Source organism: Haemaphysalis longicornis, unplaced genomic scaffold (assembly GCF_048455015.1).
Source record: "Haemaphysalis longicornis isolate Haplotype H1 unplaced genomic scaffold, Haemaphysalis longicornis Haplotype H1 scaffold_1, whole genome shotgun sequence".
Taxonomy (NCBI): Eukaryota; Metazoa; Arthropoda; class Arachnida; order Ixodida; family Ixodidae; genus Haemaphysalis; species Haemaphysalis longicornis.
In genome coordinates this window covers 376,831,898-376,844,604 of record NW_027526203.1, presented here as the reverse complement: position 1 = coordinate 376,844,604, position 12,707 = coordinate 376,831,898, and the positions used below count along the sequence as shown (strand labels likewise).

General features: G+C 45.7%; 1 protein-coding gene across 4 annotated transcripts in view; it reads left to right on the top strand.

The window, feature by feature from the left end:
• Window positions 1–1,174: 1,174 nt before the first annotated feature.
• LOC144155131 (deubiquitinase OTUD6B-like) overlaps window positions 1,175–12,707 on the top strand; it is a 54,698-nt gene continuing 43,165 nt past the window's right edge. For 2 of the 4 annotated variants that reach the window (XM_077686394.1, XM_077686393.1), the window contains exons 1-2: window positions 1,184–1,610; window positions 12,506–12,690. In XM_077686394.1, the coding sequence (XP_077542520.1) occupies window positions 1,532–1,610; window positions 12,506–12,690 (264 nt within the window). In that variant the 5' untranslated portion in view covers window positions 1,184–1,531. Of the gene's footprint in view, window positions 1,611–2,167; window positions 8,190–12,505; window positions 12,691–12,707 lie in introns of those variants that run through there. The other 2 variants (XM_077686391.1, XM_077686392.1) reach the window with 2 other exon arrangements.

The following is a 12,707-nucleotide window of genomic DNA, read 5'->3' as shown; positions in this document are numbered from 1 at the left end:
TCCGCGAAGGATAGCTTTCAAAATACGAGCCGACGCGTCCACTACACCCCGAGCACCCACTCTGTCGCTGGCATTGACAACACAGTTGAAATCGCCTGCTAGGACGACATGACCCGGAACCACGAGAACGTCCCGAATGGAAGAAAAGAAGATCGGCGCGCGCCGCCCGGTCATTCGGCGCATAAACGCACATAAAGTGTGTAAGCTCCCCTCCCACCAGGACATCGACGATACAAAAACCAGACGGAGCAGCCTCGAAGAATTCGGTATACTAACCGAGGCTGCCCACGAATCATGTCGGGTGTGCGTTGTTTTAGTCATATTTCAGAAATTGGAGCTGTGGTAACGCGTTTCTTGCGAACCGATCTTGGAGCCGAGGACAATAATGCTAGTTGATTGATTGATTGATTGAATAAACTTTATTCAAGACAGCAAGCGCGATGTTAGGGCGCCCGCCCGGTGAGAGGCGTCCTCAGTCCAGGATGCCTTGGTGCTACAAGCGATGTAACCACAGCTACCTTATTTGAGTCAAGCAAAGCTATCGCACATCCCCAGTCTCCCCTGCGCAAGCCACGGTAGCTACGAATGGAATGGAATGCGCCGCTAGAATTCTGGCGTTGATAACGCTTGCTCGTCACACACCGATCTTGCAGACAAGCCTCATTATGCCAATACTGGAAGCGATGTAGCCAGAGGCCAGAGCTCCCTTATTTAACTCACACAAAGCTATCGCAGATCCCCGATCTCCCCGATGAAAGCCAGACAAGCCACAAATGGGTGAGCGCTTGCGAACAGAAATAGCTTGCAATTTGTCTCAAAAGTTAAAAAGAAATTGATTGTTTTCTGCTGAAAGGAATGACCCCAAACCACGCGAAGACGGACGCTGTCGCGAGCGTTGACATCGGCGTCGCTCGGGTGTCAGCTCGACGCGCGTCGACGCGGGACGACGTCGGCGCGTGGAAACGCCGAAAGTCATGGAGGAAAGGAAAGAAAGTAGTCGTATAGTGCCTAGAATATTAGACCATAGAGTTTCTTACAGTATACTGACTATTAGCGTCACTAAATTTAGTGACGCTACGTGGCGCGTCATGGCTCGTAATGGCTATGGCTTTAAAACGGCCGGGCGGCCGAGCGTAGCCGAGCGCGAACGGCGCCAAGCGGCTAAGCCAGCCAAGCGCCAAGCCATCAGGCGCAGTCAGCGCAGTCGGTCGCGCTAGTCGCGCAGTCTGTGGCAAGGCAGCCAAAGGGCCGGAGGGGCCGTAGAGGCCGAGGGGCCGCGTATACACCCATTTTAACGCCTGCAGGCCAATGCTGCGGGATATGCTACTAGTAGCGGTCAGCAGAGTTGCCGTCAGACCAAATGTATAGCGCTCTAGGAGCCCCCGAAAGGAAAGTTGCGCGGCAAGAGCGGTTGCGGGTGCAGCAGGCTGTCTGAAGACAAATCTTCCGGCACAAAGCGCTGCGCCTGGGGCGAGTAGCCCGCCTGGCTTGCTTGAGTCTCTTCGAGTTCCTGCACTGAGACGACGGGACGATGGCTGACAGCAGTCAAATGAGGCTTTCCCACGATGAGCTTCTGCAAGCGCACAAGAAGGAGAGAAAAGAGTTACAAGGTAAGTTCACGTATGCGGTAATGCTTAAATGTTACAGACAGCTACTGCGGGTCTTGAACGCATCTGTATCATTGGCTGCCGGGCCCTAACTCTCTGGATTTCTCTTAAATGATGGCGCGTGTGCTGTAACTCATTTGCCTGCTCTCCCCAAGTAACAAAGTTTATTGCCACCGTTAACACCTTGAACTTGCTTAACCGTTCCATCTCAAACAAAGCTGCTTGTAAACTGGTCGCCGCAACGCAGTGATGAGCTCTCTTGCAAAACTAGCCACGGTGCCGTCATTTGATTGAGAGGCTGAGAGGGAGTGACGTCATTCGAGGGAGAGCTTGAGAGAGAGAGAGAGAGACTGGCAAGCAGGCAGAGAATAACAGCTTGTGCATTTTTGTGCAAGTATGTTCGTTGTATGCAACATATGCGATTTTCTTAATTCATGCGCATTTTTCCTTTATAGATTTGAGTTAAATTTTGATGTTTTTATTCAGGAGGGGCTCCTGCAACTCTCCCCCAATCCTTACCTGTCTCTCTCTCTCTTTTCAATTTCTCCTTTTCCCATTAGGCGTGGTCAAATGGCGGCAGTATCAACTGAGCACCCAGCAGTTCGAGGTTTGCTTCAGGAGACTTCAGTCAATTCCGTTCCCTGCCAACAACATAGTATCGCTTCACCTTCACGAGTTTCTCTCCAGCTGTGCCCTCAAGCTCGGCATAGCAGAGGATACTCTGCTTCTCTGTCTTGTTACAAGCACTTCCCACCTGATGGGCCTGTCATCAACAAAAATTCACCTCACCCCTGTATGGCAAGAGAATCCTGTGCTGTGGTCTGCTGTCCTGGTTCCACAGATGTACAGCTGCCACAACTTTGTCTGGACTCTGCAGAAGCTTCTGTTTGACTTGCACTCTGAGCTGACCGCGAAGAACACTGGCGCACGTCCTGTAGTTGTAGATGAAGCATCGCGGGTCAGCCTGACAAAGCTGCTGGAGACGCCCAAGGGTGGCTCCGTTATAGCTGCGCACTCATCTTTTGAGCATGTAAAGACTGTCTTCTCGGCAGTTGGAAGGAGCAAGTTTGAAAAACTTGCCTTGGGCGTTCCTGTGTTGTGGTGTTCGCATATTTCAGGTGCCCCTGTATTGAGTGAGGTGCGTTTTAACCTTTGCTGTGTCACAGACCCGAATGCTTTTCATAGTTTTGTAGCTGCGAAGGAGTATGACAGCGCTGAATTTCAGGAGTGCATGTGGCCCAACGTTCTCCTTGTCTGTGCTCATGAAAAATCACCTGACCTGGCTACTACACACGAAGAGGTGGAAGATGTAGAATTGGACAGATTGAAATCTCTTCTGCTCTCCATTGCAGAAGCACACTGCTTGCCTATCCAGTATAAGTTATCACAAGAGGCAAGGTCTGTTCTTCCTCAGTTGATTTCAAAGTTCAAACAGCTGTCACTAAGCTGGAATTGTAAACTGGCACTGTTCAAGACGGCCACTAGCCAAATCTTTCGGCTTGCTGCTGCATTGTATGTTCTGGATGGTTGCCTCAGCTCTGGGATTAACGCTGACGTTACAGAGTGTGAGATTCCAGCTGCGTACATTTGGGAAGCCCACGATATTGTGATGCACTCTCTGCGAATCAAAGCAGAGTTGCTTGAATGCCCACTTCGGGATGACTTGTTCCATTGCCCTGAAAACCCTGGAGCATCTCGGCAAAACAATAATTTTGGTCATCACGCCAATGGAACTGTGTCCAACATCACCGTTTCATCAGTATTCTGCCTGGCGCCTGAAGTGCAGGGGGACCACGAACAAGTGCCAGTGGCTGTGCCCATTCCCCGCGAACTGTCCGTGTCTCTTGTCCAGCCATCGCCGCGAGAGAATGAGCACAGTGGGGCGTTTCACCCTCTGCCCGAACCGCAAGAGTCCTACTTCTCACTTAGCTCCGTTATCCCGGACTCTGACCAGGAATTTGTGGACAAGTTCCACTACAAAATACGACGACTGCTGATCAGTGGGAAGTCTCTGCTGACGCCGACATTAGTGGCACAGATGAAGTACGTGTCGGTCACAGATCCCAACGTCCCGGGAAAGCCCCGCTACCCAACGCAAGTGGCGTCCCTGTTCCTCGAGCGTGTTGCTGGCCTCGGATTCGGCACCATGCTAACGCGGCATGACAGCCACTCCAAAAAGCTGCTCTTCCGCAAGACAGACTACCAGCAGCTTGGCCCCGCACAGCTGAAACTTCTGCAGAGTCTTCGTGTGACCCGGGAGCAGTATTCGCATGGCTGCCCGCGGCCGCGGCCGACTCCCTACTGGGAGGCCGGCTCGGGCGTCCCCATCCACACGCCACTTGCGCAGGCTGACCCTGCACCCAGCCTTCCCGTCAAGCAGGAGGTCATTGACCTTCACTGAGGAAGACCGTGGCACGCTCTTGTGCAAACAGGCGACGACTTTCAGAAAGAATTCAAGGCCTTTGCCCGCCAGTGAAACCCTGTTCTGCTAACCCAGCCTTCCATTACCCTGTGCCCCTGACCAATCCTTTGGTAGCCTGATGCATTGGTTGGTTTTTGTTCTACTTTCAAACATTATGCAGCACTTTTTTCATATATGGAAGCGGCCATCAAAATCTTTCATTTGAAAGAATCGGCCCTTGATAACTCGATTCTGGCCACAAAGGGTGTTGTTTTTGCCTAAAAAAGAGACAGTAAGTGCCGAAAAAGTTGTTTCCCACTACACGCGAGCTGTGACGTCATTGACAACGTTCCAAAAACTGAGTGATTGGTGTGTTAACTTTGTGCTAGCCTTCAAGCAATACCAGGGACATCTATCTCTACAGTCATGTTTATTGGTGGTTGCTTTTGTCCACGGCAGTGAATTATGCAAACTTGTACCCGTGATTCACAGGGTCAGTGCGAACAAGTGGCTGGTGAGTCACCACTTTGCCGTACCTAGCGTAGTGGTTGGAAGTTTGAGTTGAAATTGGTATGACTTATTCTCGTGTGGCAGTGTAGTTAATAAGCAAAACTTCTATTTTGTCTCCATGGTCACACTAAGAGGTCTGGTAGAGAAACGCAGCTGAGTTTGGAGCTCGTTGATCTCCTAAAATGTCGAGGAACAGTAAACAGTTCGCCAGTTTACTCATTCTTAACTGGTAAACTGGTACTGACTGTTATTATGTTGTGCTTGTTTGCCCTTGTGGTACTATCTGGCAGAAGGCAGATTTTATAAATTCTGTGCTAAATAACTGATTGGGACAACAAAAAAATTACCTTATCAAATAAAAGTGGGCGTTTGTATGATCACTCCAGCTAGCTAGGTTTTGGTAGGCTAAACTAGGCAACTGTCTTCTGCTTTGTCAGAACCTGGGCAGCAGTGGTGGTTAGAGAGCATAGAGCCACTTAGAACAAAGACCACTCAATCATCTGGTTTTCTTTTTGTTTTAGGAAGCAGCATTGTTTTAGTTGTGGTTTTAATTACTAATTTGACGTTTTGCAGGCATGAATGAAATTAGAGCTCAGGCCATTCACTGTCTTTGAAGGCAGCTAAGTTTGTTGCCACATGACATGTTCACCTGAGGATAAGCAGTCTTCTTTCTAAGCCCAAAAGCTAGCTAACTGGTCAGTCAGTCTAATCGCCGTGATGGTTAAGTCCATAAAGAAAGCCCTCATACTTACGGTGACTGTTTGGTAGTGCAGCCTGTAGCCTCTATTTAATAGGAACACAGTGTTTTGCTGCAGCTATAACCAGAAATTATCTGTGGTCTGCATGTTACAAGTTTCATTTTCGGAAATTCTTTGTCTGTGTTTGCTGGTTCCCTGAGGTGTTATTTTCCTTGTAATTTAATAGCATGATTTGCTTTCCAGTCACAGTGACCATATATTGAACAAAAACTGGGCATGTTTAATGTGTGAAAAATGTGGTTATCAAACTGAGTTGTTTTATGTGGTTTGGAAGGGCCTGGCTTGCTAGGCAAATAGTGACAAAGTTTGAAAAGTCAAAAGAAAAAGAAAAAGAATGACTTCGGACTTCTTTTGGCAAGCTTCAGAAGTATTTATTCTCATTTTGTAGAATTGTCATTTATGGGGCTACTATACTGCTGTGCTGTTGATGTCGGCAGCTATCAGCCGTACAGGCAGTGAGTGTGAGTAAATACATCGTGTGCATGTATGTGCCTGTGGTAAGCAAAATTGCTACAGGCTGTATTTTGCACTGCTCACAAGCACCAGCACCTTTTTTTCTCCCTTTATATCTGGGTGGGAGCATGGCAGGGACCCATTATTGTTTTGTATGTAAGTGGACACAATTTTCCTCTATTTAACTGAAGACTTGGTTTGTACGTGTGCATTAAAAAAATATACAGATTGAAGGTGAAAGAAGTAGCAGGCAGGCTTTGAGTCCCTCTCCCAAGTTTTGCCAACAGGACAACAGTAGGCCTGATTGCTGTGCGATTTTTCTTGTCTGCTTGCAGTTGCATTTTCGTTGAAGCAATCCCCTACAATACTCTTTGATTTATGGCAACTCTGTATACTAAAAGTGTTTGATTTATTGAAGTCTCTATGGTAAGCGAGGCAGTTGATGGTTGAGGGCTTGAGATTTTCAATGCATTGCTGCCACATATCTCCTGTATTTGATATAGGGCATATTTGTGTCTAAAGCTGTATGCAGAGGCCTGTACATAATGAAACATGCAGGTGGTAATGATGAATTTGGTGTAGCTGCTATGAGGCTTGCTGAAGACAGGCTGAAGTCTGCTTGTCAGTTGAAGTATAAAAAAAAGTATATTTGGCAGAAGTTATTTTTAATGTAATGTGTACAGGCAAAATTGAGGGAGTTCTTTGCATCGACTGCACTGTAGAAAGAGTAATGTTGCTTGTCACGGTATTTTTCTGCAATACTGGACATTTTTATACAATCAATTAAGCTGATCATATGGTCAGTTATAGTGTGCTCCAGGTTAATGCTGAAGACAAACATTTCAAGATACAAAAATTAAAAGCTGCGTGTACATTTATGCTTTGATCCTGTCCTGTAGCCTAATTGTACAAGTTGACAACTCAACCTACCTCTTTCAGTAGTGCTTCTCTAGGTAAACAGAGCGTCTGTAAAAATTATTTTTTTGCTAGACTATTGGTGCTGTCATTCATAAAATTGGATGACTAGTAGCCGCAGGTGGTCCATAGTGGGTACACAGCATATATGGGGTATTGGTGATCTGTTTCTGCGCAGAAAACCGTAAACTACCGCATTTATAGTACTATTTATGGTGGTATTATGTTATGTGGCCTGAGCTTGACATGAAATCGGCATTGCGCTAAGTGAAAAGACAGCTTCTCACCTTTTTGTTGCACAACTGGCAAGTTTCTCTGACATGCAAGAAACTGAGGTCACTGTGTGTGCAGTTCCTTTGCTAGAAAAATCTCTTATAAAAGGTTGTAAGTGCACAATAATAAAACATCCCCCTGCAACTGTCTTTGTACTCAAGTCTACACATGCAATCAAAATTAACCTGTATTTCCTTTTTAACTGCAGCACCATTCCTTCCCACCTCTAACACTATTGCATGCATCCAACGTTATACTCTAGTGGTTTTATTTTATGCAAGTCATTGTAGTGGACAGTGTAGCGAGTACTGCTTCACAGTTTCACATAGGTTGGTAACATTTTGTTTTGTCACTTAGGTTTAATGAAGAGCTCCGGAACACCATATAATTTATACTTTTATTTTTAATGGATGGAACTGCATGGACTACACGCCATGTAATGTTTTTCTGTTAAATGAAAAACAGCGGCAATGGTAATTCCCACTATCCACATAAATTGTAGTGGTCACAAAGTGCAGTCAGTCGGATGCAGAAAAAATGTAAATTGTCACTGCACAATTGCTGGATTGCCAAGGTACTTTAGCTATGATAACTCTGGGTCAAACTGTCCAGGCAAAATCACTTGGTGATTAGAACAGTACTTTCATTTTATGGGTGCCTTACCTAGACTGGCAAAGAACTGACTTTTGCCTCTGGCCACTTGAAGGGATTTGCCAGTTACATCTGAGGGCTAACTCGTAAGTGCACACTGATGTTATCCTTGAGCACCAGTTAAAGTGGTGCCCAGGAGTGGCATGACTAAGGTGATGACTTTCCTAAAATGCCTGTGGAGTCAGTTCAGAAGTGTCGTTTTTCTGTTTTTGCCAGTTATTTGGCCTGCACGTGCTTGCAGGCACGTGCTTGAGCGGTAACTGTAGTCATTTTCCTTTTTATGTTTCAAAAAGAAATGGTCCTGCCAGTTAGTAGTTAGTATTTTGACAGTGATGAATATTGAGCCTAAATTTCTGAAGAACAGCAAAAAGCACTGGTTTTCCATCTGGAATTTTCAGAACAATGCTTGAGTTTTACTGAAGTTTAGAAAATTGTAAAGCCCGAAAACGGCGACCTTTATGTGCACATGTTTGTTGCTTTAAATTGGAACAGTTTGATTTTTTTTGCGTGACTGCAACAGCCATGCAAAGCATGTAGCAAGGTGTGCCTGGGAAAATGTACTCTGTTAATAAGCTTGAAAATAAAGCCCTAGTTGCATGGCAAAGCTTTACCATTCAAGATGTGTTGTTGTGCTGCTCAGCTGCATGTGTGGGCCTTTCACACTCTGCAAATGTCATTTAATGAAATGGTGTTGATCCAAGCGAGAGGGCAGAAGTAGATGTTCCTGATGCCTACCCCTGACAGAAACAGAGGGCAATCTTTTGTGAAGGAGTTATCTGAGAGGTAACTTTGTTTAGGTTGCTATTTTGGAAGGAGGTCAATGGTTCAGAGGGAAGGCTTCACCATATTGTATAGAATCATGGCAGCAAATGTAGGTTTAGATATTTCAAAAACACCTACCTCAGGTTTAGCAAAGAAACGAAATTTGTGCTTAAATTTGTGTCACTTTATTAGTATTGAGTGCTGGTACAAAAAAAAAAAAACTGGTTTACGCAGCGGTGCTCACCTGGAAAAAAAATCGGGTGTGAGAGGAAGTTGTGACCGTACGTATATGAGAGCTTCCAAGCATTAAAGGGACACTGCAACACTTACCATGTACTGCTCGGAATGTATTTTGGGGTAAAGTCTATTGTCCCAGCAATCTCCTCCTCAAGAATTATGAAAATCCATTCACTATCACCGAAACTATGCGCAATGAGAAATCAACTCTCAACTCGACCCATAATGGCTGCCTACGCTCTAAAACTCACTGTAATAGTTTGCTGGGTACCTGGGCACAGCGGCATTTCGGGCAATGAAATTGCTGACCAGAATGCCGCTGTGGCGGCTCTCCGCAGTGTTGTAGATATTCCACATGTTCCCTACCTAGACATGAAGCAATCGGTTCGGAGTAGGATTCGGAGGCGCTGGCAGTTACAGTGGGACACACAAATCGAAAACAGACTACACATTATAAAACCACAAATAGGGAAATACAACACAGACAAACGGAACAGGTTCACAGAAATATCAATATGTAGATTAAGAATAGGTCACACACATGCTACTCACTCATACCTTTTAAACGGAACAGCACCACCTGCTTGTGAGAAGTGCGGACGACGACTTACAGTTCTCCACGTATTGACTGAATGTTTGGCATACCATGAAGCAAGGAAACGACACTTCCCCGAACTATACACCTACACGATACCCTTACACCCATCTTTGTTTTTATTCGATCAACCCCCGATCAGAAGTGAACGCCTTTTAGCCTACCTCGCTGACATTGGATTTTTAGCACTCATCTCGTACCATGTGTGACATCAGGGCCACCCGATGACAGTGAGGGTGGTTCGGAGCGTTTTCATAACAGGTTTCATGGACGTCACTGCCATCGCTGGAGCTAGGGTCATGTTATGATGCCCCCAGCACTGTCACACTTAAACATCATCATTGTTACCTCTCATCTTAATCATCCTCCCCTTTTAGAGTAAGGGCCCTTTACAGCCATCTATACACTATTTTTTATCAAGTACATCACCATCATCGCCATGGTATTTTAGCAATAAACGTGAACAAACATTGTCTTGGCGCTCTTTGGCCTCAGACGCCCTTGCGCCAATAAAACGCACATAGTAGTAGTCTCAACTCGACCCTCTCAACTCAACGGCGGTCAACGCGGTGAAAGCTGCACGCTCTCTCCCAGAGAGGGGGGCGACTCGCGGCGTCCTTTTCGGCGGCCTTCGATATATCACATGCCGGGGAGTTTTCTCCTTTTCTCCGCAACGTGGAAGGGTCTGTTTCCGGTCTGGTGCCACTAAAAAGCAGGCATGAGTGCCTGCTCGCAAGCGCGCGCTCAGGCTGGTAGGGCGTTTTTGAAGCAATAAACGTTTGTTGTCGAGTGGTCTCGTTGGAAGGGGAGTAGTGAGTCCGTCACTCAAACTCTGCACGCACTCAAAACATAAAAGAAACGCCAAAGCTGTGCGTACAGGTGCAGGCATAGAAGTGGCTGGTACACAGCGCTGATGACGGCGGATCGTCACAGGAAATGCGGGAAATAAGCCGCGAAGTTGACCAGCGACAGCCAATAGGACAGCCATGGGCCAAATGACGTCGAGGCCATGCCATGGGTACATAATGAGGAGAATTGAAGAGAGCGCGGCTGGTTTTTCCGCGTCTTTCACAACGATTTGTGTGCTTACCGCTTCACGTGCATGTGTAATATTTGGCTCAGGTATTCCTGGCAATATAATGTAAATGTCACTCTGGTTTACTTGCATTGCACAAGGAGTGTTGCAGGGTCCCTTTAAAAGGCTACAGTGCAGGGAAGACTTGCACAGGGTGACCCAACTATCATGCATCAAGGTTTTAAAAAAGAGCAATTGGTGAAAGGAAACCTAGTGCATTATGTTTGTGGTATGGTGGATTAGCTGCAGGTATTTTTTCATTAGTAAGATTTAATTAGGTAATTGTAATTATCTAACTCGACAAGCACTGCTCTAATTATTAAAGTGCCAATGAAGCACTTGTAGGTACTCAGCAGGGACATCTAACTGCGGTATTTTCAGTGACTTACTGTGTACTCATTTTTTTCTGGCTCATAAGGACAACCCGTGAAATATGAAAAATACCATGTGACGGTGTGAAGGAGTGGTTTAATTAGGGGAAGTATGACTTAGCTGCAAAAAATTTTCATGAAAGGAGCTATTATGGGGCAGTGTGACCAACACAATGGTGTGACTGGTACTCCAGCAAGTACGGTATGTAGCATCAAGGTAAAACCACCGAAAAAGGCATCTGCTGCATTTTGCAAGCCACAAAAGTGAAGGCCTCACTTCTAAATTTATAAGAGCAATCCATCCCTTTTTCAGAATTAATTTACAAGTTTTGTGAGAAAAGGTTGTGGGGGAAGGATGGTTTGAACATTTCCAAAATAAAAACAATACTTACATGAGATGGAATTTACAAGGTGATTAGCTGAATACAGTGCCGAAAACACAAATAAACCACCCGTGGCAGCAGCAGCTGTTTATTTGCATGAAATGTTAAAACCATGAAAATGGTCTTGCCGCCCCATGAAATTGTGAAAGCCAGAAGGGAATTGGTCGACATTATTTGAGCATTAATTTCACAAAAAACTACTAAATAAGTGCCTTCAAATCTAAAAAAGCATCTGGCAACTTTTGTAGAGCAAACCTTGTAGCAAGCGTCACCAAACGTCTACTTAAACAACACTACATGATTGTTTCAATTTCGGTTTTGTTCGTGTTTCGCTTTGGGGTTCAAGTGTAGTATAGAAGATTTACGAGAGGCAATGCACAAACTGCCATCGCTTCTTAGTGCCAGGGTCATCTATTACTCATATGCTGCCACAGTCGCCGACAAAGATTACCGCAGTTGAGTTATGCGAGTTCACTTTCTGATCAGACCATTCAGTGGACTTGCTGCTTACTGTATGGGATGCCACCAGCACACAGCGAGCTTTATTTTTAAACTGAGAAAAACCTGTTTCTAAACAAAAGCCGGAAAAGCTGCAAAAGATCGGATTCTACAGTTCAAGCGATATATTATTCTGCCTTCGGTTCTCGTCTAATATTGAAGTCTGTCATTTACCGACTGATGCTACGATAAAAATTAGGGCATGGTGCCCTAAGCACACACACGGGTCAGCTCAGTGGCCATCGAAACACTTATTTATTTAAATTGTTTTTTCTTGTTCTGTCTGCATGCGCAGTTTGAGAGACATTCAGTTTTTTCCTGCCACTTGCTTATGTAACTGTGGTGCACATTGTGAACCATGCTGAGAGGCACAAATATGGAACCATTGAACAAAGCATTTGAGGCTTTGCCAATTAACTGGTGTGGGTGGATGTGCCTTTTTAGGGAAGCTAATTACTCCAGGTCAAACCCAGAAAACAGCTTATTCCTTGTAGCATCAATCTGACCTTCAAGCTCAGCCAAGGTGTAGCCAGAGCCATGTGTGGTTGCTCAGTGAAAGCGTCTAATTGCTTGTTCCAAGGGGAGGGGAATAGGTGGAAAGAGTAAGGGCATGTGGCACCAGAAAATGATGCAAATTCGCTGCATCCAAATTCGCTGCATGTTCACGCCTAGACTGGTGGCTGCGCTGAGCAGTGTGTGTGCTTGGTCTTGCAGTGCCATTGTGTGTGTGTGTTCACTGTGCACTCTTGGCGTAAAAACCGAGCTCTCGCTCAAGAAACTTCGTTTAACCGCGTTCCACGACAGCAAAATTTATGGCTATGGTCCTATGCATGTTTCATGTCCGAGGTGCAAAACTCTTTCTAGGACTGACAGCCGTCAATTCTCGAGAGAGATAATTTGCTCGTACTTTTCGCCTAAATTCTGTCGCCTATTTGTCGTGTGCTGAAAAGCTTCACTGGTCATCCACCTTCACAGAGTAGAGTGGCTCCTAACCTTGTCTTCCAATTTTGTCCCAGCCAAAATACAGAACCTGAAGCACTCGGTACCAAAAGGAGACAAAAAGAGGAAGAAGGACATTGCTGCAGAGGTTGCCATACTTGAGGCTGAGCTGGAAGAGAAACACAGGAACGACCTTAAACAGCTGGCTGCCTTGCAGGATGTGATGAAAAGCACTAATGGTGTCGCCAATGGTCACCAAGAGGTAAGAGAATTCTCACC